The sequence below is a fragment of the Cyprinodon tularosa genome, unplaced genomic scaffold (assembly GCF_016077235.1).
Source record: "Cyprinodon tularosa strain WSP-4 unplaced genomic scaffold, ASM1607723v1 ctg262, whole genome shotgun sequence".
NCBI lineage: Eukaryota > Metazoa > Chordata > Actinopteri > Cyprinodontiformes > Cyprinodontidae > Cyprinodon > Cyprinodon tularosa.
This window is the reverse complement of record NW_024038966.1, coordinates 783,509-811,505: the sequence shown is the minus strand read 5'-3', so window position 1 is coordinate 811,505 and position 27,997 is coordinate 783,509. Positions and strand designations below refer to the sequence as shown.

Below are 27,997 nucleotides of genomic sequence, written 5' to 3'. Positions count from 1 at the left end.
AAAGCAAAAAAGTCCTGTAGAAAAATACAAGCATCTTTATTGACAATAACATTGGTACACTAGTCTACAGTATTCTCCTTTAACAAATCTTTGGCCCCTGATTTTCAGCTTTTTTTCCCATCATTCATATTAAAAAGCTGTTACATATTGAACAAAGGTACGCTTTTGGGGAAACTAAAAGGAATCTAAATCCTTGCAAAGTAAAGGTCTCTCTTTTAGCAAACAAAAAAACAAAACTCTAGACAATCATAAACACAAACACACAAAAGTCAGTAGAGATGTTACATAATTAATATTCATAATAACAAAGGGAAAACAAAAACAACTCATGGTTTGATCCTCTTTGAAACAGCAATGTGTTATCTAATTACCCCTAGCTGAGGCGGGGGGAAACCAATTTACAGTTGGTAATGCTGTCACTTCTGTCTCCGTTATGGTACTCTAACCTTGCTCCAAATTTAATGTCAGAATCTAAATAAAAATAGCAGCAAAAATACAGACTGATTAAAGCTTCCCTGAAATACTCCCCATTCAGCTGTGATGAACGGAGATGGAGGTGCCATAGTCTGGGCTGCACCGCCTCAATGCCCAAGCGGCTCACAGTTGCTGGTATAACTTTTACACTGCATGCTTTAAAAGCAAACATGAAGAGCTTGCATTAAACTAAGAGGAAACCATTTAAAACCTCAAAGATTGTCAGCAAACAGAGATTTAAGTCCAATCATAACATTTAGGGAAAGATTTTAAACAAGAATGTACATTTGAAAGCTGTACATTTTTATGTGGAAAAAATGCTATAAAATTCAATAAGGTGCCATTAGAGAACAGATAATTATTTCACAGCACCAATGTACAGTCGGGTCAGTTAGTGTTCATACTTAAGAGGAAACATACTTTAAAAGAGAAAAATATTCCATCAGACTGCTGTAATAAGCTCCCTTTATGTCAAGATGCTGTTTTCTAAAAAGTGACCTGAGTGTCCCATCAGTCAAACATAGAACCACTTAACTGATTTACATTGAATTCATATTTATTGATTAATAAAACTCTACACATTTTTCCTAATCATAGACGCACACTCAGACACACACATTCATGCAGAAACTGTTATTTCGACCATCTTGGTGTTCTCATTGTCGCCCGGTTCTTCCTCTGGCAGAGGGTCGTACTGCCGTCGATACAGCAGTCGGTTGACCAGAGTGATGATGAACATCTCCAGGATGAGAAGCTTCTGACTGAGCACTGCGGAGACAGAGGGCGTAAAGTGACGGAGCAGAAACAATGTTTGCACAAAGAGGCACGGTGACAGTGATGCGTTTCCTCACGCCAGTCATCATCAGACTGAAGCAACATTTTATATATAACAATTCTGTTAGGCCTGATGTGATTTATCCATTTATTTTTTTAGACAGTGGCGCTCAAGAAAGCCCTAAAAAAAAAAAAAAAAAAAAAAACAACAGATTCATATGATTGAAAAGTGGAGACACCTTTTTATACCTTTTAGGTGATAATCCTTCAACAATTCAAATAAAAAAACAAAACAATGTGTTATAGAGAAAATGTTGAATCTAAAAAAGGTTTCAGGAACATTTTGCAAGTGCACATACAAATTAAAATTTTTCAATTTTAAACTTCCTTTATATCATAGTAATAAGGGAGTTTTTTCTTTCTCTCTTATGCTACATGCATGCTTGGTGGATTGCTGCAAAGTCAGTAGTATTAAGGAAGCCACTGTCCACTACTGACACATGATCGTCCAGGAGGAGAGAATTCTGCAGTCAATGACCCGATGCAGTCAGCTGAGTTTCCTTAGATAGAAAATATTCAACCAGTTTTTCTGTATGATTCCATAGAACTGCCTCTTTAAAGAGCCCTAAAATGACACGAGTTGTGAATGAACTAAAATGAATTAAAGTTATAGAGAATCATATAAATTAGAAGTGAAGTTCTGTCCTAGTTACATTTTCTGGAACCGTTCAAACTCTAATCTATAGCTGAAGCTATGATTGCAAAAATATTACAAAAAATTTCAAAGATATTTTTAATAAAAAAACTATTATTAATATGACATTTAAAATGTTTGCAACTTTGCAAAAACATGTACATCTCGATTGTTATAATCACATCTAAACGCAATGCAAACATAGCCGTAATGCAAAGACACTAAACACTAAAAAGGAAATCCAAAACTAATGCTAGAAAAAAATAACAATAAGTTATTTTTGTCCTGTAAATATGGAAGTGCACCAGACCACTAGGGGGAGTCAACCACTAGGTTAGATGTAACCAGACCTTCAGTAAAGACCAGTGTTGGTTACTTTGAAAAAGTAATTAGTTATAATTACAAGTTACTTCTCCCAAAAAGTGACTGAGTTACTCCACAATAAAAGTAACTAGTTAATAGTAAAAGTAACTATTGCCACCACTAGGCCTCACCACCCGGCCCCCACCTTCTCGCTGTGTGTTTCCAAAGACAGCTGAATAGAGTGGACGACAAAGACAAGAACCTGCAGAGAGTTTTGCATTTATTGCAACTCAAAGTAAATTACATCATGGGGGAACGCCATCTGACGGGCCTATAAACCCTGTCAGATAGCGTTTCCCCTGCTTAACATGGGGGGAACGGTATCTGACGGGCCTATAAACCCCGTCAGATAGCGTTTCCCCTGCTTAACATGGGGGGAAGGCTATCTGACGGGCCTATAAACCCCGTCAGATAGCGTTTCCCCTGCTTAACATGGGGGGAACGGTATCTGATGCGGTGTACCTATCATCAGGCTGCATTATCTCTACTCATGGGTGTGAAGTTTTTTTTAACAGGGCGTTCAGATCTGGTGAGTGTATGAAATTAATAACTGGGGATGTCTAATTCTGAAATCCTGTGTGTTTGGGTTGACTGACTGACTGACAGACAGACAGACAGACAGACAGACAGACAGACAGACAGACAGACAGACAGACAGACAGACAGACAGACAGACAGACAGACAGACAGACAGCCATCCATCCATCCATCCATCCATCCATCCATCCATCCATCCATCCATCCAGGCTAACATTTGATCATTCACGCTTTCCGTAGTTCCCCTGTGGCGGGACCACAGGGCGACTGTTGCGCGCCTTTAGCGAGCATGTGCGTCTCCTGTCGCTTGCGTGGTGAATCTCACCGCCTGTGCTGTGCGGAGATGCAGGGGAAACTGTATCTGATGGGGAAACGCAGCTCGACGTAACACCGGTATTTCCATCTGGAAAACGCTGTTTTGCTTCTGGAGTCATCCTCACTCTCCAGCTCTCTGTGTGTGCTGTACGTTAACACCCGCCAGCAGAAACACCCACCTACCAAACTGACAGACGGAATCTCACTATACATCAGCCAATCTCATCCTCCCCTCTCTCATGACGAGACGCACACGAGTCCTATCGTGAAAAAAAGGTTAATTGTGCGACCTGAGTAACGCGCAGTAACGGGGTGTCGGCAATGGTAACGTTATAGTTACAGTCAAAGTAATTAGTTAGATTACTCGTTACTAAAAAAAGGTAACGGCGTTAGTAATTGTGTTGTGACTCACTGTATCCTCTGAATGGAGATGAGAAGGGTGGAGAGCAGGCGATGACCTTGTTCATGGCCAAGATGTTGATTATAGCGGTCTGCAGCTGGGTCATGATCAGCAGCATCTACAAACACCATCACATGAATACCGTTAGCTTTAGACAACCTCAGTGCTGGGGAAGTGTGTCCTTCCATTGTACCTTACCTGGTACATAGCGTACTTGGGAACGATCTTAATTGACTGTAAGGTGTTTCTCAGATGCATGAAAGTCATGGTGACAGGCCACAGACCAATGATTGTTAAGATGCCCACAAATGGATTGATCCATATAGATGCTCCAGTGATTGTCATCTAAAAGATGATCGATGAACAACAGAAAATAAACACAGTGGAGATATAATCATGTAATAATAATTTTTTTCATGCCAAGATCCTTGCAACAATTCAACAACAAGCTAAATGTCATCATAAAACATAAAAATGTGATTTGGTTTTTATTAATTCTCAAAATCTTTAGATAATAAGCCTGCAAATGCATATGCAAAAACTCATACAGAACATTACGAGTCTTATTAAAACATACCATCACAACATTTAAAATATGAAAAAAAGTAAAATAAAAAAAATAAAAAAAACATGAAATGAATAACACAAATATAAAAGTGAATTCCTTTTAATGTATTTTAAACAATCTGACATTGAAGGTAGCAATGTCATCATGGCACAGGGAATAAGGACAATTTGTGTTTGGTTCGTCATGCATTATCCATAGCAGCACCTCTTAGCAACAGATCCATTAAATTCTACCACATTAGTAAAGACATGTCTTTGTGGGTTGAGCAGCTGAGCTGAAAATCTGAGTTGCACACATAAAGGTCTGTTCCCAAATGCCGAGCAGGGTTATGTAGAGGTTGAGTTAGGATGTGGGGTGGCATCTCTCTCACCAGAATAACAAGGATTGCCATTATTTGAGGTAATATCAGTGAAACTACACAAAGAGGAGGTTCTGCAGCCATGGAAATGAAAAACACACAAATCACTGCTAGGAAGCAAATTATATCCTTGAAGATATTTTTATTAGATGCAACCTATGTGGATTAAATAGGATGGAACAGCCTTCATGTGGTCCTAACCTCTAACCCACCTAGCAATTGTGCGTGACCATCACCACAACACTGGCTGATTTTGGACCAACACTAGTTGAGCAACTATGTAATCCGCCAAGATGGTGACCAGCGTGAAGGGAGAGGGTGCCAGGCTGGTTCTCAAATACATAATAGGGGCAATTTTCCATTATGTCTCGTTTCCTACAATTTTATTTGTCCAATAAATACTAAATGTGTTGGGATCTGGAGCTGTACCACCTTTCTCCAGCGGAGTGCGCCGTGGATCCTCCTGAGCTGAGCCTCCAACACACCTGAGGCGCATCTTGTCATCAGTGGATCCTCCTGTATATAACCTGCCTTCAGACCTTGCCTCGGCGCCGCAGTGTTGATCCAGTTTGGTTAGCACCTGAGCCTAGCAATCTCCTGAGAATCTTTGTTATCTCTGTTGAGATAAGATTCTAACACCTCCTTGTCTCTGCTTTCAGGAATCCTGTTTCCCTTGTTAGCTCTGGATGAGCTTAACCTGCCGAGCCTGCCCTCTGAGCCAAACCTGAAGACTCTTCTCTGGATTCCCATGCAGCTCTTGGCTAAGAGCTGGAAACCCCAAACCAAGGTCTGCCCTCAAGTCAGAAGTAAGACGCTGAAACGGTTATTGGACTCTGCTGAACTAAACAGTCTCTGGACCCAACAGTTCCTCTCTCAAAGCAAAACCCGGACTAATCAAGGTATTCTTCAGAAACTCTCAAACTCAAACTCTTCAGTCCCAGAGCTAACTGAACTGTCATTCTTACAGACTCCAGTGAACCTGCCCCCAGGCCTGAACCAGTTCCAGTGTAATATTTCATGTGCTTCAATAAACTCTGTTAAACTTTTCATCAGACTCCGTTGTGTTCTGCATATTGGGCTTTTCTGAACCCATCATGACAAAATGAGAGTTTTATGGGCAAAAAGCATCAGAAATAAACAGAATTTCTCACTATTTGTAGAAAGAAAGAAAGTAAGAAAGTAAGAAAGAAAGAAAGTTCAAAGACATTTTTTTGGACAAATGCCATAGGCTTCATTGAGACATTATGTAAGTTTTTAACTGAAAAATATCCTTTAAATAGCCTTTTTATTTGAGCCTTTATCATTAAAACATAATTTGATGAGCTCAGTAGTTCAGCACTGATCCATCTATAAGCCTGTAGACTATTTTCATGAATTTCCTTCGGTTTGGAAGTTCCCGCATTTTTCAGAGGTTGTGATGTCAAGCACGTCCGTGTTGAAGGGGTACAACCTAGCAAACAGTCTAAAAGTTATTATTATTGATTTTGAGAATATTCAAGGGCATCCAGCTCAACTCACACATCAATGGCAACTCCGTGTAAGGTGAAAACGTCTTAAGAACGAGCTACGAGAATGAACAGAAGAGTGCTGCAGAAATATATTTTAGCCACAAGTGGCAGTGTCATTAGAAAACTCAATAATCCCTCTTTAAATACCGTAGTGCAGCATAAAGATTCTCAGTGGAGCTGGGGATAAAATATTTGCTTAAATAGTGGATACAAATAGCATCTTTATAGGGGGATGTGCTTGATCTCACACAAGAAGAGCAAATCATCCAGTAATTCTGAATATCTCAAGATTTGGAAAGGAAAGAAAACAATGAAAGCTAAAAGCTAATTTTTCACTTCTCATTTTAGTTTTGATAGCCATTACACTAATAAAAATACAAAACCATGGTGGCAGGTCAGAAAACCCATACAAACTATGCTTTAAGGACAGAGTAAAGCCTGAATCAATCAATTACAAACTATCATCCTCTTATCCTATTAGTGAAAAAACCTGACATCTATTAACAGAGTTAAGCTTTTATCACAGAGAACTTGTACATTAGGTCCTAGAGCAGTAATGACATGTAATAAAAACCAATTTCCTGAAGAAAAAAAAACAGTGCTAGACTCGCAAAAGCAACCACATCCCTGACATTTAATAACATTTCATGGTATCACCACCCTGTGTCACTGTGATCCATGCTTTCATTGTGATGTATAGAGTTAAAACAAGTGCACGTTGCCAGCCCATTGTTTGGCTTGTCAGTTGGGCACATTTTTTGCACCGAGAAAGAACAAGAGCACTGTCTTTATTGTCTTTATGTCCAAATCCTGTACAGCAATGTGGGAGAACTGCTAATTTTGCAGTTTTGGGCTTCCTTTCAGTTGCGGCAGTCTTTAAGCCTTGTTTCTACAAAGACCATTATGTTGAAGCATAATGATGTTCAACAGATATTCCCAACTGAGCTTCAGATATTTACAGATTCTCTGGGTGATCTCTAAGGTGTTCAATAGACTGCCAAGAGACATAGTACCTTAAGCATGTCCTGGGCTGTCTCCCCTTCTTTCAGTGGGGCGTGCTTGGAACACTTGCCAAAGGACACTTGCTGGCATCTAAAACAGATTCTTGAGCCAAATCACCTGATTCTTCTCATTGTGGAGGAGTAATGGATAATAAGAGCCCCTCCCAGATGTTTATTTAAGCCTCTAGATAGGACTGCTTTTTTAGCTTGATGGTATCCCTTCCTGCTGTTGTCCACCACAAAGTTCTGCGATTACTACACAATATGCTATGTGTGGCTGCATTCACCATAGAGCCAGTCAGTATATGGTCCACTCAAACTCTATATCCCAAGTCTCTCTTGGAATCTGAAAAGATCTCTCCCAGAGATGGAAGTTTACCCTTGACCAAGGATTGAGACAGACATTCCCAGCAGATACTGACTACCCGTTTGGGCCTGCAGAGTCTGTCTGGCTTACAACCATTCCAACAGCCACAGCTCAAAACCAGGTGCCAGTCATTGGCTCGATGGAGCATCCAGAAAATGTGGCTAAAGGTGAAATAAATCCCAAAGGTCAGGATAAGGTTTATCATTACTGCACTGGTGCCAAGTGGACAGACAAACACCCTTATGTTTAAAGGTGGTTTTCTCTAGAAACAGTTAATGACTTGTTTTGAAGTCCAATAACCAAAACGACCGACCCTTAAGAATCATAGACAGGTTTAAGGTATTACAGGAATCCGTGTATCATTCGTTCTTTCTATTTTCAATTGTCAATCAAAAAACAAAAAATAAAAAATTGACTGGTTATTTTGTTTTTTGTTTTTTATGGTTAAACCAAAAACGAAAAAAGGATTTGTTTTTCATATATCACTTCTAAGCTCAGATCAAGAATACGAAATGGAAAAACGGACAGCAACGCAGAATTTGATTTTAATATTTAATCGGTACAGTTTACGTGACCCGGAAGTTTGGTGGAGCTTTAGCTAAAAAAAACAATTGGCTTACCCCCATAGATATCCATAATAAAGGCTTTATTATGGATATCTATGCTTACCCCCACCACGTTCGATCAAGCTGCACCAGATAAGGCAGTCGGACCTATCAGCCATGGACAGTTACGCTCGAGGATCCAAGCGTGTGACTCTTAAGGAGGAGGACATGACAATGGAGAAAATCAGCAGGATTTTCCAGGTATAACTTTTTTCTTGAAACTTTTCTGTGCACTGTACTTTTAACTAGCAACAACAAACAGCGTTCTAGCGTCGCCATGGTAGCCACTTCATCACCCCACTGCCGCGCAAAGAGCTATTTCCGGGTCACGTAAACTGTACCGATTAAATATTAAAATCAAATTCTGCGTTGCTGTCCGTTTTTCCATTTCGTATTCTTGATCTGAGCTTAGAATTGATATATGAAAAACAAATCCTTTTTTCGTTTTTGGTTTAACCATAAAAAACAAAAAACAAAATAACCAGTCAATTTTTTATTTTTTGTTTTTTGATTGACAATTGAAAATAGAAAGAACGAATGATACACGGATTAAAAACGCAGAATTTGATTTTAATATTTAATCGGTACAGTTTACGTGACCCGGAAATAGCTCTTTGCGAGGCAGTGGGGTGATGAAGTGGCTACCATGGCGACGCTAGAACGCTGTTTGTTGTTGCTAGTTAAAAGTACAGTGCACAGAAAAGTTTCAAGAAAAAAGTTATACCTGGAAAATCCTGCTGATTTTCTCCGTTGTCATGTCCTCCTCCTTAAGAGTCACACGCTTGGATCCTCGACCGTAACTGTCCATGGCTGATAGGTCCGACTGCCTTATCTGGTGCAGCTTGATCGAACGTGGTGGGGGTAAGCATAGATATCCATAATAAAGCCTTTATTATGGATATCTATGGGGGTAAGCCAATTGTTTTTTTTAGCTAAAGCTCCACCAAACTTCCGGGTCACGTAAACTGTACCGATTAAATATTAAAATCAAATTCTGCGTTGCTGTCCGTTTTTCCATTTCGTATTCTAGATCTGAGCTTAGAATTGATATATGAAAAACAAATCCTTTTTTCGTTTTTGGTTTAACCATAAAAAACAAAATAACCAGTCAATTTTTTGTTTTTTGATTGACAATTGAAAATAGAAAGAACGAATGATACACGGATTGTTGAATCCGTGTATCATTCGTTCTTTCTATTTTCAATTGCCAATCAAAAAACAAAAAATAAAAAATTGACTGGTTATTTTGTTATTTGTTTTTTATGGTTAAACCAAAAACGAAAAAAGGATTTGTTTTTCATATATCAATTCTAAGCTCAGATCAAGAATACGAAATGGAAAAACGGACAGCAACGCAGAATTTGTTTTTAATATTTAATCGGTACAGTTTACGTGACCCGGAAATAGCTCTTTGCGCAGCAGTTGGGGTAATGAAGTGGCTACCATGGCGACGCTAGAACCACACACTATGTTGATCGAGAAGCTGTTTGTTGTTGCTAGTTAAAAGTACAGTGCACAGAAAAGTTTCAAGAAAAAAGTTATACCTGGAAAATCCTGCAAATTTTCTCCGTTGTCATGTCCTCCTCAAGAGTCACACGCTTGGATCCTCGAAATAAAACGTAACTGTCCGTGGCTGATAGGTCCGACTGCCTTATCTGGTGCAGTTTAATCGAACGTGGTGGGAGTAAGCCAATTGTTTTTTTAGCTAACGCTCCACCAAACTTCCGGGTCATGTAAACTGTACCGATTAAATATTAAAATCAAATTCTGCGTTGCTGTCCGAATCCGTGTATCATTCGTTCTTTCTATTTTCAATTGTCAATCAAAAAACAAAAAATAAAAAAATGACTGGTTATTTTGTTTTTTGTTCTTTATGGTTAAACCAAAAACGAAAAAAGGATTTGTTTTTCATATATCAATTTTAAGCTCAGATCAAGAATACGAAATGGAAAAACGGACAGCAATGCATAATTTGATTTTAATATTTAATCGGTACAGTTTACGTGACCCGGAAGTTTGGTGGAGCGTTAGCTAAAAAAACAATTGGCTTACCCCCACCACGTTCGATCAAGCTGCACCAGATAAGGCAGTCGGACCTATCAGCCATGGACAGTTACGTGTTATTTCGAGGATCCAAGCGTGTGACTCTTAAGGAGGAGGACATGACAACGGAGAAAATCAGCAGGATTTTCCAGGTATAACTTTTGTCTTGAAACTTTTCTGTGCACTGTACTTTTAACTAGCAACAACAAACAGCTTCTCGATCAACATAGTGTATGGTTCTAGCGTCGCCATGGTAACCACTTCATTACCCCAACTGCTGCGCAAAGAGCTATTTCCGGGTCACGTAAACTGTACCGATTAAATATTAAAATCAAATTATGCGTTGCTGTCCGTTTTTCCATTTCGTATTCTTGATCTGAGCTTAGAATTGATATATGAAAAACAAATCCTTTTTTCGTTTTTGGTTTAACCATAAAAAACAAAAAACAAAATAACCAGTCAATTTTTTATTTTTTGTTTTTTGATTGGCAATTGAAAATAGAAAGAACGAATGATACACGGATTCTGTCCGTTTTTCCATTTCGTATTCTTGATCTGAGCTTAGAATTGATATATGAAAAACAAATCCTTTTTTCGTTTTTGGTTTAACCATAAAAAACAAAAAACAAAATAACCAGTCAATTTTTTATTTTTTGTTTTTTGATTGACAATTGAAAATAGAAAGAACGAATGATACACGGATTAAAAACAAATCCTTCTTTCGTTTTTGGTTTAATCATAAAAAACAAAAAACAAAATAACCAGTCAATTTTTTATTTTTTGTTTTTTGACTGACAATTGAAAATAGAAAGAACGAATGATACACGGATTTACAGGAGACAATCTCCCCTTTTAACGACAATCCCCCCCTTAAATAGGGCTGGGTATTGTTCAAAAATTTCCGGTTCCGGTAGCAATACCGATACCTTCACTTCGATACCGCTTCCTGAACGATACTTTTTTCGATACCAGTTTTATAATATCAATTCGAAGAAAAAGAAAATTACACAACATAAAAAAGTACAAATCTTGAGTTTTATTTTAAGCTCTGATTTTTCCGTTTACATTTTTCCTCTTACAAAAAAAAAAAAATTTCAGAGTCTAATATTCACTGTTGCATTGTGAGGACCTTTTTACTTAGCAGTTTTCCTTTAGAAAAATTACCATGTCTGACAAACAAGCCCGTTGAATGGGATCCTATTGACAGCGCACCGCTGGTATGTGGGGGTCTGAGCGGCTCCCACAGAAATATTGGAAGGCAGGATGAACTGACAGCACTGATTAAGTTTTCAGGTGGATTTTCGCACTTGAAAACATAATAAAACTACTTTTTTCCCACTGATCACAGAAAATATAGCTGCAAGGCAGAGAAAGGATAGAGTTGCTCCGCCCAACGCACGTCAGAGCCACTTTTCGACCGCGCAGCCAGAGCAGCAAACTGCTTCAGCCGCGCGTCAGAAGCTGGTACAAGCAGCAAAAAATGAAGCAGCAGACGTGATTTTGCTGCTCCTGCTGCGTCCAGTTTGAAAGCAGCATGATTCACTCCGCTCTGGCTTTGCTCTGCCCACGGGCTGCTGAGAGGAGGATGGTCGCCCCGGCTGCGGTCCGCTCTTCTTGCAGTCAAACACCGAGCAACTTTCTGCTCTTAAATTGTTTCCGTGCACGATGTATTGCATTGCGCACTATTGGCATCAGTCTTAATAAAGTGAAGCCACACTTTTGACCTGGGGGGCATTTTAAACGGGTTCCACCTACCAGTTCACAACAGATACACATGAACCCTGGCTGTAGGCGTGACCACCTGTGTATTTTTCCTGGATGACGCAATCACGTTAAGTGTTACAGCCAATCACCTAAACTTGGAAACAGTGGATTTTTTATTTTTTATTTTTACGGGATAACCAAAACCCCTCTCAGTTTTACAGCTGAGGGGCAATTCTTCCCAATCACACCCCACCAGGTATCGCTGATTCCTGCATGGGGCTTGAAGTCAGAATCAGAATCAGAAATACTTTAATAATCCCAGAGGGAAATTACTTTTGTTACACGCTCTAGTTACAGTTTTACATGATATATACACACATCCAACTATACAATATAATAAGATAAAAAATAAGAATAAAAAGAGATAAAATATATATACACATATAGCTCTTCTGTACATATATCTGTATGTATATCTAAGTCCCCCAGTAGGATGATAGAGTCCATGAGAGGGAAGCTGTCAAGCACTCCTGCCAGGCACTTGAAGAACGGCTGGGGTAACGTGTCGCCACTCAGCCCTTAGGCTGAGACAAGAGTCAGGGCCCTACCCACTATTTGATGATGCAGGGATGTGGCCCTCTTATCAACCAGAGTGAACTCAAACAAGAGATGGCTGAGCTGGGGGGAAGACAAGCAAATCTAACTCGACCTTTGTCTCTCCCACTGGTCCACTGCAAAGCTGAAGACAGTCCAGCATCTCTCTAGGAACCCGTTTCCACAGACCAGGCCAGTATCACTCAACCTCCTGCACAACCTCAGGGAGGCGAAAACTCAACTGCTCTTTGTCTGACCTGTCATCAAGAGCCAGTTTGCCTTGGATTCTACCTGCACCCCAGACAACATATCATCTACATCAATGAAACCCCTCCACCATCTTAAGGCTGATTTATACTTCGAAACTAGGTCATCTGCGTAGGTGTCTTGGTGAACGCAGAGACGTCTCCGCCCCCTCCGCAGACACTCTGCTGCACCTCTCCAAAATTGTAGGTGACCACAGACAGTGCTGCAGACAGGAGGCCTCTGATTAGTCAAATATACATCTGCAGGAGATACACCATGCGTATCTCCTGTTTGGTACCTTACCGGCTTGTTTTGTTTGTTTGTTTTGACTGTAATTGCAGAAAACGACTCGGGAAGATGGACCAGCTAGAGGAGCGAGGTGCACGAGAACGCTGGGACCCTTTTTCCACCTGGATCCCCGCACCTTTTCTCCCTCATGTCCCTCCGTTGTCGAACAAACTTGCCCCCATTACCTCACTGCCTCGTCTGTATCTAGACCCACGGCTAGTTCATGATTTTCCCCTTTTCGGTTATGGCAAGGAATAAACATAGCGCAGACCACGCTTCGATATTTAGCATAAATCAAAAATGTCTGCGTCATATCTGCAACATGCTAACTGCGACACACTGCTTCGGGAGTATAACCAGCCCTTTAGTGTGGTACTCCAAGGAGGGGTGATTAACATTCTGCTTTTCTTAGCCATCAAATTGGACAGTTGACAATCATCACGGTCAGATTTTAGTAACGCTATGATCTTTAAAATTTTACAAGTTAGACTGAACACAGCTCTAAAAGATGATCATAGCCTGTAAAGGTTTTTATTACCATGTTTTAATTTTATATTGTGTCGGTTTTTGTGTTCACATTAAAAGCTAATTAAATACCCTGGTGTTTACAGGGTACAAGTACTTTGTGAGGTAATGCTTGTACACAAAAAAACTGTTTAAAAACTCATTAACCAACAATAATGAAAGAAATACCTGTATATCTTAGACTGGGGAGCTGTTTTTATTTTCAGCCCTTTAACTTACATTTTGTTGGCTGAAATTCCCATTGGTCCACAGAATAAGGGAAATGATGGTGAAGACAAGCTTCAGGATGGCAAACTGGAAGGAGCCAAGCTTGAGCAGGAAAAGCGTGCGTCTGGAGTTGGAAGAGAGGAAATCATTTTATGGCAGCCTTTTATTAAACCAGACCTTGGAGACAAAACACTATCACAAGTCCATTGTTGAATCCCCAGTTGTCCTGGAAATATATCAGACTTGTCTTGAGGTTTTCTGTAGCAATACAGAGTGAGGAAGGGGTGAATTTTATTATGCCTGTGACAAGTCAAGATCTGAAAATGCCCAGGGATTGAAAACAGTGCCAGGAAGCTCTAAGGGACTGAAAGATCTTAAACAAATCAGTTAAGAAAAAGTTGAGCATGTCTTGACCTGACCATAATTAGTACCACTGCATGTAAGGTTGTAATTTACAAGATTTTCTGTTTTTGCACAAACAGAAACTATTTAAAAGTGGTTCTATCTATGCGTATGTTATGTGAGATCCTCGATAAGGTATCTCTGTCGCTATCACTGTGACAAATACTCAGGGCAATTGGAGAGAGGAATGAGGGGCTATGACCCCAGTGCTGCATGCATGCATCGAGAATAAGTTAATGACCAGGAGTGTGCTGACTTGAGTTCTTAGAAACGCTGCTTCCCTGCTGTTTGAATCCACCACTGTTTGCACATCGGTTGATTCTGTTCAAACATGCTAAAAACTAGTTCAAAGCTTTCTGACATGACTGAATCTGTCATTGACTCCTGGCTGCATCTGTACATGATTAGCATTGCGAAATCCTGCCCTCAGTGCACATTGTTATGTAATTGTTGCATCCAAATGGGAGACGGAGACAGTTTCCTCCTTCAGATCCTTAGGAAATTATTATTTTTGTTCTGGCCCAGCTTTTCAACAGAAGTAGCATGACATGGTCTTGCAAAGGGCCTTTGAAGAAACATCATTAGATGCAGAGATAACAGCAGCTTTCATTGGATGGGCCTGGAATCTACAGACAATTTGTTTAGGTTCCTTTTAAACATAGCTGTCTTTTATAATTTTTTTTTTCAAGAAGTCACATTTGTGAAGTGCACAGATTCTCCCATCCGAGTGCTGGATCTCTGCTGCTCCTCCAGAGAAACCAAAGGCTTTCAGCTGTTTCTCTAACATACAATAATACGCTCCTTGACCAGCCTATCTCTTTAGAACTTAAATGTTTCGAGTTCTGTAATACGCTATCCATCTTTTCTGATGTTGAACATTGCTCCATGAGATGCTCTAAACTTGGGATGTTGATTTATAATCTCACCCCATCTTAAACGTTTAAACAAAATAAAATAATTCAGCGAATTCTGTCTACTGGGTATGACCTTTGTAGGCAGCTGATTGCACAAGATTTTATTGATTGGTATTAAGAAAAAAAAGACTGAATACAAAAGCTTTATATATATTCAAGTATTAAAGGTTTTGCAAATCATGTATAATAATGGATGTAACCTGACAAAGCATGAATATGAATAAGATCATTTCCTGCAGACATTAGCAACTGTGAAACATTTCTGTTAGGCTTTTCCTTCTTTGACTAAAATTTCAAAAGAAAGAAGCCTGAACAATGTTTTTACACCAGAATTCTCAGAAAACTCCCAGAAAAAACAACACTACAACATTTACTCCATAATGAGGCCAAAATTTGAGAGTTTTTTTCCAATACAGTCCAGCACCGATGCCTGGGCTGAACTGATGGCTGATACCGATTTAATAAATGAATCATATAAGTTGTCATGTGAGTGAAGGCATCAAGTTCAATATAGACATTGTTGTATGAAAAAAACTAAAACGAAATGATTTGATCGTGTTAGGTTTCTGTTTTCTTTGATGTTTTTCTTTTGAGTATCCAGTTTTGCTTTTCTCCTTGTTTCTTAGTTTTTATGGTTTTATTCTTAGTTTATTGTGTTCTTTGTTTTTTTGTTTTTCTTGGTTCTGTTAGGTTTTCTTTTGAGTTTTTAGTTTTACTTTTCTCCATATTTTATAGTCCTAGTGGTTTGATTATTATGTTGTTGTGTTTTCTAGTTAGTTCCAGTCTTCCAGGTTTGTCATTTGTTGCCCTCTGCTGCCCTTTGGTGTTCTCCTTTCACCCTAGCTCCTGTTTTGTTTCTGCTTTGTCCTCACCTGTTCCCAATCTTCTCATTAGCCCTCTCTTTGTCCTTGTCTCCTTTAAAAGCCCTCTCTCTTCAGTTCCTCTTTGCTGGGTCCTCGTCTTACTTCGTCTTTCATGCTCCAACTTCGTCTCTCTGAGCTTTCCTCCCTGAGTTTTGATTCCCTGATGTCTCCATGGTTTTCTGGTTTGTTTTCTACTTATTTTTTCATGTTTTGAATTTTGGACTCCTGGTTTCTTGTTTGTTTTTTGGACTTTGTTTTCATTTTTGGATTTTGGATTCTTGGTTGCCTGTTTGTTTGGACTTTTTTTTTCAATTACTCTTCGTTAAATCAACCAATAATTCACCTCTGCCTGCCTGCTGCTGCTTTTGGGCCTTCAACCCACAAACAAATTGTGACAAATTGGGATTATTCATCCAATATCTGATCCAGCTAATTAGTCAATCCCTAAGGCAAATATTTGATCTTGGTATCAGGTCAGGGCATATCTAACCAAAATAAAAGTAAACTGATTCATTTTTAGTCAGACAAAAAAAAAACACTAAAGTTGTATGCTGTACAGAATATAAGGAGCCAACTACGTCAAACTAATGATGTGTTCTGATCCCTCTGAATTACTCTGCTTATTTCAGGATTCAAATAAAGCAGCCAATGAGTCAATGAAGCTACAAAATAACCCTAACAAAGTCTGGTTTATGCTCAAACTGAGTGTCATGGGGGAATTTACCGTGTGATGGCCACATCTGGGAGACAGGGGCAGCAACAGCAGCAAGGCCCCGTGCTGATCTTCAGTTTGCGTTTCTCTCCTCGCTTCACGAAAGCCTCATCCCCTCCAATCTCCTCCAGCATCATAATCAGGAACTTAAACACCACCATGGCAAAATAGCTAGTGGGATAGAAGAGCAACAGAGGATGTTAATTAGAGGAAAGAAAAAAAACTACAAGAAAGGGAAAGCCTGTTGCTCAACCACGCTGCTGTTTTCTATAAAGACTTCCAAGGAATTATGAGGTTTAATTTTCCCCTTTCATCCCCCAGCAAATATATAAGGGCACGGCATATAGAACGCACAAAGAGAGGAAGGTGATGAAAAGACTAGGGGAGAAGAACAAAAAGATAAAAAAAAAAAAAAAAAAAACCTACGTGGCTGAGGTCAGATCTGTAACAATCACGGCTCTTGGGATCCACATTCCCATGCAGGACATGCTGGCGATAACCTGTCAAAGCCGAGGGGAAGGACATTTTTAACAATGTTTATGAGGAGGCAAAAACCTTTACTCACATCCCAAAACATATGGTTAATTTATCAGTTGAATTTTACATATATTATTACTATATTATTGGACTAATCTAAAGTTTTCCAAAACTGTTAAATTCAAGCCCTGCTCCTGCTGAAAAAAAAGAAAGTATTCACACAGCATTATACAACCACCTCAATGCTCCTGTGGTAATATAATCATGTTTACTGATTTCACACGCAGGCAAAATGTTTTAAAAGTTAGGCAGCATCACATTTTTCAGGACTTTATTTAGGGGTATAATAGTAAAGGTGGCAAAAAAAAAAATCAGGGTTTAATACAGAAATTAGTAACTAATTTATTGCTTTTTAATGCTTGAAATGAAATAAAAATGAAATAATTTTAATGCCATCAATATATGGCAATTAAAATTATATATATATATACATATAAAACGGCAAAATCCATTGTCATCTTTACTGTCGATTGGTTGCAGCAATGTCCCTTTCCCCATTCTCTTCTTCTACTTTTCCAAACATATGGCTTTACGATCAACCAGAAGCATTTCCGCACAAATATATTGCGATGTAATATATCTGACTTACAGTAATTTTTTTTTTTTTTTTATGAAGCATTTTAAATGCCATGATAATCACATTTAATGAATTTTAAAGCCAATTAAGGCCTTATTTAAAAAAATAATAATTTAATGACTTTTAATGATTTTTAATGACCCGCGAAAACCCTGATTATACTCTAGAGGTTTATATGATCACTTTTGTTCCAAAACACAGAACAAAAAGACATTTTTATAAAGATTTAACCATAGATAATTTTTTACACCATTATTACAGACAATTGAATACTTTCTATTGGTTTATTACACAGAATCTTGAAATCCAGGTAAATTTTTTCCGTTTCAGAATTCTGCAATTTCTTTGCAAAGAGATTTGAGGTAATGCACGAAAATGTGTCAAATTTAAAGGGGTGTGAATACTTTTGGCAGAAACTTTGAAGTATGTATTTACCGGAGCTGCCCCATTCACCCAGATGATTAAGTTCTTCTTTTTAGGAGGCACTTTCTTGTAAATGTACACACACTCCTCTAGGAAGACCAGCATAGAAACCGTAGCCATGAAGGTGAGGATGGCATATAAGACGATACCATAGACGTCCAATTCTGAAACAGAAAGCAAAATTAGAGAAAGAAATTGGGGCTTTTAGCTTTGATTCAAGCTCAAGAGGCTGCTTTTATGGGTGGAAACATAAGAATATGAGAAGGATTTTTTCTGACTGTTAAAACACAAAACTGCTCATGATCATCCTCACCTTCTTAGGCTGGATAAAAAAAACAATAAAACAAAAACTACTTAAAAGCCAAAAGTACATCAAGTCCATAAAAGGTTTAAGAGGTAACATCAGGAAAAATTTGTTGCAATAACACATATGCCCCTAAGCCACTAAATAAACAAACTTTTAAGTGTACAAAAAAAGGAAATACACATGAGAGCTGAGATTATTTCAGTTAGATCTTCTAGCATAAATGAACAAATAAAACCAAAGTAATGAAGAACCCCAAGGGTCGATAGTGGCAGGATGTGTTTGATGATGATGATGATGACGGCGATGACATGACGATACGGGTGATTACGATGGAGGTAGATGCCGCCATCAGGCCGCCAACAAGGTTTTCTTTCACGAGAAAGGAAAATGTGAAACAAAGAATGGCAGGAAAGGCAGTAAATAGCTGAACCTCTGTAGCTTTAGCTGAATCTATTCTTGTAACCCGAGTCATTTACCGTCAGGAATTTGGACTCATTAGAGCCAGTCGGGCTGAAACGAATCCTATAAACAGGTGTTCCTGTTTTGCTAAGGTTTCTCTGTAAATTCTGTTATGCCCTTTTGACTGTTCCATAACTTTAAGATTGATCTTTATGATTTATCTCTCTGAGCCATTTCCTAAATCTAAAAATAAGAAGCGATTTTCTCTTCACTAAAAGTGCATGTTCTGTTACTGTAATGTAATCTAATATCTAACAGATGTTGTGTTTGCAGCTGGAGAAACTTCAAGGATAATAATAATTGGTGTTAAAAGATTAAATTCAATTACAGGCCATTTGACTTTGTTTATTAAAAAATTCACTAATGCAGATTTGAGCAGATTTGAAAAGGGGCTTCACTGTATCCAGAGTTGTAGCGCCGCAAAGAACGAAAGTCCACAGTTCATCCCTTAGCTGGGACAGCCAGAGTGGAGTTTGACCGCTTCCCTCTGCATATATGGGCTTTTCCCCGCTACTTCGTCGTCCTCCATCTGCACAAACTCATACGTGTTACAGTGGATTGCCAGATTCTTTACGCAACTTGAACTATTGAAGGTTTCATCACATTGCACCCACAACAATAACTCTGCTTTAGCTCTATCCCTGACCTCCCTGAGGTTTTTTTTGGTCCTCCCTTTTTACTACTAACATCTCTCTCCAACTGAAATTCACCGTAGTTGAGCCTGAATACAAATTAATGTCACCCATTTCAAATATCTGATATAAAAATAATGATTGATAACACATAGTTTTCAATTCACGTTACGACTAAGTACTGCTTTGTAGTTTGTTGGTCTATCAAATAAAATGTGTGGGTTTATTGTCACTTAATGGTTGTAAAAACTTTTGCGAGGCTTTTTAGGTTCTAATCAATTCTAAAATAACCCAGAGATGTGAGTGTGATTGGTTTTCTACTCTAGAGTTTTTGATATGGGCTATATGGGCAGTTTTCCAGGGCAAAATTAGTGGAGGGGTGCATAATCACAATGTTAGAAAAAGAAAGATTTCAGGGTGGACTTGATTGACTAAACTTAAATATTCAAATTAAATAAACCAAAGACAAATAAAGTAAACAGCAGAAACAATGAAAAATTGCACCTCACCACAGTAGTCTCAGTGCTACTGCTTTTATGCAAGGGAAGCCAGTCAGAAGGCGGCATCCCTTGCTGTAACCTAAAAATAATACGTAGATCAGGCTTGGTTTTCAGCGCACTTAGGGTGAGTCCCAGCTTATTCAATAATTTGTGTTCCATTATTTTAGATCTCACCTTTAGCTACTTTCAACTGGGACTTTCATGTAATTACATCCTCACAAACTTGGACCTCTTTTCTAGATGTTTGGATTGCAGAAGCAGTCGCAAAAGGACTAGAACTGGAACGGCAAGACTTGCACCCTATGGTTCATTCAGGTACTGACCCCCTTTATAACTGACAACCTGTTCGCAGTGCAATCTGATTCTCTCTTGTCTGGTCATTGCTGGGTTAGGCTGTGCTGATGTACTGCACAGTTTCCTAAAAAGGTAATTATTTCTGTAGATACAAAATATTGCAGCATTGAAGGATGATATAAAGACAGCAGTAATCCAGTCACACCCTTAGATATTAAGTTGCAATCACATCACTTTGTAAACACGGAAACAGAAATAACATTAAACCATTTTTGGTTTCAAATTTTTTAAATTCATTTATCTAATCTTAAGCTTACAGTCAATAGAACCACAGAGGAATTAAAATATGTTTCCATAGCCTCACAGAGTTTAAAGAAATACATGAGGACAAATGAGAAAAAAGCAGACAAGAAATCATAAAAATAGGGAAGTAGGCTATAAGCACATAAACTGTATACCATATGTACAAATTTGGTCAGTGAATTGCACAAAATAAAATGAAAAATTAAACAGTTTATATGCAAAATCTTCATATAAAACCCACAGCCACTGAAGTGATGAATACAGTACATGTATAAAGTATGACCGGTTCTGCTTTTAGTTAAGGACAAAAAATATTTGGGGTTTTGTGAAGCCAAAAATAATCAGTGAACAATGAAGTAATCAAAGGATGCAGTCATGTATTCACAATATGTCAGTGATGTAGCAGCAAGAAACCACAGACTTATTCAGATATCATCAGACGTTCCTCCAGGAAATGACGTCAGAGGGTGGCCAGGTGTGAACCATGAATAATTAGAGGGTGGGGCTAGAATGATGGACGTCGAAAAAGAGGTATTAGCATCAAGTAAGTTAAGTTTGAAACTGGACACCTAAATGCAGACAGGACACAGTCAAGACTCAAAGTGATGCCTTATGCGAAAAGTCAGAACATTTATGAAAGATGATGGAAGCACGACATGAAGCAAAACATCAAGTAAAGCAGGAAGAAGGTAGAAATGGCAGGGCCTTGAAAACAGAAGGAACCGATGAGGAATGATGAAAACTGGGAAGGTTGTCAGTGACACAAGAACCAGGTGAGTCAAATCAAAAGGAAGCGCTGCAGCTTACAGTGAACCTATAATACTCTTAGGAAAATTCTCATTGAAGATGTGTGAGTTCATCACACCCTGGTATGGGCTGCCTGCTGCGTGTCAGAACTGATGTTTAAATTGAATTAGGACATTTCCTCTGTCTGAATACAGTTATAATCTTTGTTTTGTAGGTGGCAAAGATTTGGAAATGGAACAAGAGCAGTGTCTTATTTTGATAAGGCTGGAGCCATGGATGTCTAATCATCTGCTAAATGCTAAATATGGTGATGTGGCAGACTGGAGATGTATAAAATGCCTTTTTAACTGTTAATCGGGGCCACTTCCTGAGAGGTGAGAAGCCTAAGCAATTTCAATTAAATTTCTGTCAAAATCTGTTGTCATGTTTCTTGGTTATTTAATACATATAATTGATTAAGTGTTATTTAAAGAGTTTATCCCGAGTGATCTCTTTTCAGGGAAAAGAACCGGAAAGATAGAGCCTCAGGGTGCATACACAGAGCCTATCTTTAACAATAGAGTGAGAGAGGGAGGCTAATAAAGAAATGAACACACAGAGATAGGGGTTAAATCAACCTACGGACCTTAAAAGAGCAGAAACCTGAATGACAAATACCACAAATCTAAAGACTGACAAGAAGTTGATTATGAAATGCCAAAAGAGACGAAGACGGTAATAATCACAATAAAATAAAGTACAAAGTTCAAGATTATCAATAATCCATGGAATACCTTTGATCTTAGCTACAAAACATCACTACAGTACAATTTGCCAAATAATGTGGTCCAATAAAACCATATAGACATTACACAAGATTTTTTTTGTTCATAAACCACAAATCTATTAATTTGATACAGATTCATGCTACATAAGTCCAAAGTTCGGATCTAAATCTCATTTGTGGGATTTAGCTAAAAGTTTCAGTTGGGAAAAAAAAAAAAACATGAGCTGAATGTCTTGATTTTTAACAAGACATTGTTTGTTGAAATTAACAAACAAAACTGTGTTCTGAAGTCATAACTTTAGGGGACAAAAAGCAGAGCAATTGCAGGCGTATTCAACCCCAGCCCTGGATTGCAGATCTCCTGCATGTTATAGCTGTGTTCCTGCTTTGCACACCTGAATTTAATTGATGGGTGATCAACAGCCTGTTGCTGATCAACAACTATCAGAACCAAGTGTGTTCAAAACAGAGAAATGTAAAAAAGTTGCAGGAAACTTGCCATCGTGGTGTTCAATATCCCTGCTTTTAGGTTTAACCGGATAAAAATGTATTTATCTTTTTTTTCTTTTTTTTTCTTTTTTTTAACCAAGTAATTTATTGATATAATTTTAAAGCCGTTGATATGATTTTAAAGCCTTTTCTGATAATGAAAAATAAAGAAAAAACAACTCTGCTAAAAATAAATAAAAAAAACTAAAACAATAAAGAAACCATACTTAAATCAATAAATTATTTAGTAAATAAATGTTACAGCCCTTAATTAAGCTACTTTGGGTGATCAGTACCTCAATCCCCTTCTATGTGAACCATAAATGAGCTCATATCCTTCATATTAAGAGATTCATCCATTTTTCTATATTTTAGATCTGATCCATTTTACTTTCTGAAACATACAAACTGATATATACATATAATTTAATTTAATTATGTCTCCCCTGGTCCTGTCCACAGCACTTTAGCCGATGTCGCTTAGAAACTGGCCCAAATGAATATAAATTCCAGAGGATGGGGCAACCTGCTGGTGCGTAAAGTGCAGATCCTCTTCCCCACATTCAGTGGATCATCCGCGGACACAGTGACCGCTGGATGGGCTCGGCACGAGACCCAGCTCCAGTCTACTCACCTCGGATGACATCGATGGCAAACGGAGGTTCCGGGGGACAGTTTTCTTGGTCAGCGGTCCGATTGGATCCATTATTCATGTTAGATGGTGGCTGGTTGGATTCCCCCTAAAATGAGCGACTTCCAGCGGACTCTCTGCACACATCCACGCAGCTCTGGGAATTGGTGGATGCGCCTTTTTTTCTGCGCTTTAAAGTCCAGAAAGTTTTTGCTCGGGAATGATTTTGGCTCCCAGAGTAAAGAAGGAGACTTAACTGCGATGGTTGGACCCGCCTCCAGCCCTCTCTCTCAGAGGATGGTGACAGGGCTGACGGGATTTGTCGGCTAATTTAAGCCAAATACATTTTTAGTTTTAGGTCACTGATGTACTTTTATTGTTTTCTTGATTTATGCATACTAAAATAGTCAAAACTAGTCAGTTTTACATATTTTTGCAATAAACCTAACTAACCTAGTATTAGTTCTAATTATTTATGAGGAATACACACAATGGTATACATATATATATATATATGTAAGCAGAGAATGAATTGCTTATGGACCCCCGAGCTCTTAGGGGCCCCGTCATTGACATATAGGTAGGCTCCCTATGATAGCCCCCAAATGCGGATTAGGACGTATGATTGCAGACGTCCATCCAACCATTTTCCATCCATCCATTTTCTTACATGCTTTCTTACAGGCGGGGTACACCATGGACAGGTCGCCAGTCCATCGCAGGACAACACAGAGACAAACAGGACAAACAACCATTCATGAACACACTCACACCTAAGGGGACTGTAGAGAAGCCAATTAACCTAACAGTCATGTTTTTGGACTGTGGGAGGAAGCTGGAGTACCCAGAGGGTACTCCCGGAGGGTACTCTATTCATGTACCCGGAGGTTACTCCCGGAGGGTACTCCCAGTGGGTACACCCGGATGGTACTCCAGGGGTTTGCATGCTCAGGGACAACATGCAAACTCCAGGGAAGAAAGATCCCGGGCGGGGGAATCGAACCCAGAACCTTCTTGCTGCAAGGCAGCAGTGCTACCACTGCGCAGCCCTGATTTAATGACGCAAAAGTTTGTTCCAACTGGACCGTATTTAGACCCCAAGACATACCAGAGTCCAACAGGATGGTGAGCCAACTAAACACAACACCAATTGCAAAGCAGACAGCGGTACTTTTAATTACGATGTTAATAACTGTGTATAGTTCATTAGATGGTTGGTAAAAAATACGCTCATATAATATGTTTCAAACCGCAATAAAGATGTTAAAAGAACGGTTTATTTGAGTATTTAATTTTTTACACTACAGCTTGGAATTATGGGTAATCCAGAGTGTTGTTCTTCATATGGGGCACACCCAGGTGATGTTGCTTACGGGCCTGTTGTTGTGTCATTACGCCATTGTTGTGTCATTACGCCACACACACAAGTGTTTTTAATTACACGTTTATTTTGATAGCGTCATACCTCATAGAACCACTTAACCCACAAACGTTTTGCTACTGTGTTCTAACAAGGTATTTCTAACGGTGTCCTGGAGATACATCGGCTGCTTGAAAGCTGCTGCCGTTCAGACAAATGGGGGTTTTGTTCCTGTTTTTGTTAGTTTCATTAGAGCCCGTGAAGAAAACACACCTTGCACGTCGGTTCCCATGGCAACGTTTACAAGCACATTGCTCGCTTAGGCCTGCTGCAGATATACTCTCTCTGGTATTCCAAGCTTCTCGTGAACCATTCAAAAACATTGCCTAAGAAATCAGCCTGCAAAAACTTGCAATCAGACATTGTGACTACCTCTAGGCTACCAACTCATACCCATCAGACTGAGTCAGATCCTGCCACATCCTTTCTGCAGCTACTTTGAGTTCTTATGTGGAAAGAAAATATAAAGTAATGCCAAATTGCTGAAGGGAAAAGATAAATTGTTTTGAAAATCTGAAAAAGCTCAGCATCCATTCAGCTCACTTAGAAAGACTGGAAAGGAGGGAGTCCTATAAAGAGTTATCCAGGTGATTATTGGAAACTTCATTAAACAAACTTGAGTCAGATGGACAGGGATATAGTTTTACAAGCCTTTCCTAGTATACAGAGCGCGATCTGAAGTACTTTTAAGTTTTGCAGGGCATCTTCTCAGGTCTTAATACTGCTCAGCTGATGGGATGAGTACAGCTGTACAAAAGAATTATCTCTGCGTGTTGAGGCAGGCAAACACATAGCTGCAGGAAGGAGAGAGGTAACATATACAACTGAGCTACTCACCATAATAGAAAAGAAACTATTTCAATGAACCCGTTCTATGGTAGCACTAAAGCTGTATGCTATCTTCAGTCTGAAGTCTTTTTCAGGTTCTGGCAGGAAAATTAGATGAGTTTAGCTCTGTGTCTTTTCAAATGAACTCCTCCTATAGCTCCCCACAGCATGACTCTGCCAACACTGTGCTTCACAGGAGGAATGTGGTGGGTCTGATGTGTAGTATTAGTTTACATTTATTTTGGTCTCATGTGAAGAGTGCCTTGTTCCACATGTTTACTCAGCCTCCTACATGGTTTGTGGGGAATTACTAAAGAGACTTTTTTTCAAGATAGTTTCTGTTTCCCCTTCATACTCAATAAACACCATATTAGCAGAACCCATGACTAATGGTTGACGAGTACTTGGATTCTCCCACCTGAGCAGTGGGTTTCTGCTGCTCTTCCAGAGGCATCATGGTTCTGTTCTCTGCATGCATGATGGGTATGGGTTTTCCCCGGGTATTCTGGCTTCCTCCTCCATTTCAAAAACATGTATGTTTCAGTGCCTTGCAAGAGTTTGCACATCCGTCAGACTGTTTCACATTTTGTTTCGTTGCATCTCTAACCACCTATTCCTGGTTCAAACATCATTTTCTGATGCCATTTGCCCGCCAATGTTTTCTACCAAACAAAATATGCATAGGTGGTGTTTTTTGTGTGTGTGTGTGTATTTACTGTTTTGCGTGGCTTCTGAAGGGAATTGGTTGCACTCGGTTGTATTTTGGGGTATCTTGGTAAGGAGTTAAATATGAATCCATGAAACTCTTCTGAGATTTTTTAAAACATGCATTATGCAGGGTTGGTGTCTCACATACAATCTAATTAAAATACATTGAAATGAACCAGGATATACAGAAACTTTTGCAAGTTTCAACTTGAACTTTCAAAGTCTAAAGCGTTGGAACACAGTCTCAGCCCCCTGTATTAAATATCTTTTTTTTTTTTTTTTTTTTGCTTGTTTATAAGACTTGCCTATTTGTTCAAGAAAAACTTCCATTATCCTTGAGCTGTCAGGCTCATCCCAGGGACATGCTTAGCCAGCACAAAAACAGACAAGTTTTTGACAAGTGAGGGCGAATCTCAGCACGTGACATAATACTTTTCTTTTACAAAGTTTTATACATTTGATGGAGAAGAGTTTCACAACCCCGCTACTGAGTAGGATTTCTTGACACACACCTTGTTCTCAATCTCATATTTGTAAGGTATTTAAAATAATTAGTCTGGACTGGTCTGAAATGAGAGAACATTAAGAAGAGGAGTTCCAAGACTCTTCTCTAACAAAGCTGAGGCTCCTGGGTCTGATTTGCAATTCTGAAGTTATTGTGTTAGAGGCCTTGTGTTTAGAAATATCTGATACGGTCAGTTCTTTCACAAAGCTGCATTCACATCTGGATGCCAGATATTCCTTTTTTGTAGTTCATTGTGTCAAGAACAAAATCAGAAGCAAAGCTCCAGAGAGTATTGCATAGATTACTGGAATGCTGCCAGTCGTTCCTACAGGGAATCTAAAAGCCTTTCCAGGATCACTGTTTAATAGCATTTCCTATAATGGATAACCAATGTAAAGATACTGAGGCCACTTTAGGTTTAGCTCTTTTTTTTCCTTCTTTAGCAAATCGGTTCAGTGTCGAACTGTAAAACTGACCTAGAGTTCATTACCTTGTGAGGTCTGTAGCAAACAGAGGCACAAGTAGGTAGAATACAAAATAGTGCACTTTGTTTAGTTGTGGTTCTTGTTTTTCTTTTACAAACACAGAACAATTTTTGTCTTTTTGTTTTAGTTCTCTCTGTGCGACAACAGTTAAGTGCAGTAGGTGTTTACAGTCATCATCATCGAGGATAAAATCCTGCTGTTGGGAACTTTCAAACAATGAGCCCTGCAGAACAGATGTACATTTCTGCCGTTTCGACCCATAATTCCCTGCTTCGTTTGCAGCTATTTCTCTTCAGATATATGCATTTGAATCAAAAGTAGGATGGGTGGCGTGTTGGTAAGAGAGGGCGGTCGGCAGTGGCGTCTCTCTGCGGTGGGTGTCAAGGGCCTGGGTGCCACTCAGATAGAAGAGGTCAATGATCAACTGGCTCCGTGATTTTGAGTGCACTGAATGTTGACGGAGTTGGAACCAGAGTTGTGTTTACTGTCCCTAATCAGTGTCGCCTGCTGACAGAACAAGGCTACCCACCAAATCTCCCTGTTTTTACTACATCACATTAAAAACGATGTGAGATAATTACAGCATACTTAATTCATCTAAGTCATTTACGCAGCTCTGACTTTGATTTAACTTCTTGTCTGTTAACACTGGGTACTTGCGGTCTTGGCATGGTTTTTGCCACACTTTATCGCCGCATCCTGTGCTAATGTGATGATCTAATCTCATGTTGCAGACTGCAGCTTGCATGGAGGAAACCAACTGCTTCCAGGAAAACTGAGGTGTCAACGCTGCACTCATTCAAATCTACATGTGTAATGTGGCATTTTTTAAATTAAAGGTAGCATTGCTTCTTTGAGAAATGAATATTTGGGGGGAAAACAATGCTTTCACCTTCAAAGTGAGCTTCACATAATCTCTTTTTA

The 27,997-nt window shown here is 39.0% G+C and overlaps 1 protein-coding gene across 1 annotated transcript; it reads right to left on the bottom strand.

The window, feature by feature from the left end:
• Positions 1 to 12: 12 nt before the first annotated feature.
• slc51a (solute carrier family 51 subunit alpha) lies at positions 13 to 23,395 on the bottom strand. Its single transcript, XM_038289045.1, has 8 exons — positions 23,131 to 23,395; positions 18,012 to 18,163; positions 16,889 to 16,962; positions 16,475 to 16,633; positions 13,584 to 13,695; positions 3,756 to 3,902; positions 3,570 to 3,675; positions 13 to 1,242 (listed from the first exon to the last, which is right to left on the bottom strand). The coding sequence occupies exons 1-8, from the start codon at positions 23,207 to 23,209 to the stop codon at positions 1,094 to 1,096; spliced, it is 978 nt and encodes a 325-aa protein (XP_038144973.1). The 5' UTR covers positions 23,210 to 23,395; the 3' UTR covers positions 13 to 1,093.
• Between the last annotated feature and the right edge of the window lie 4,602 nt (positions 23,396 to 27,997).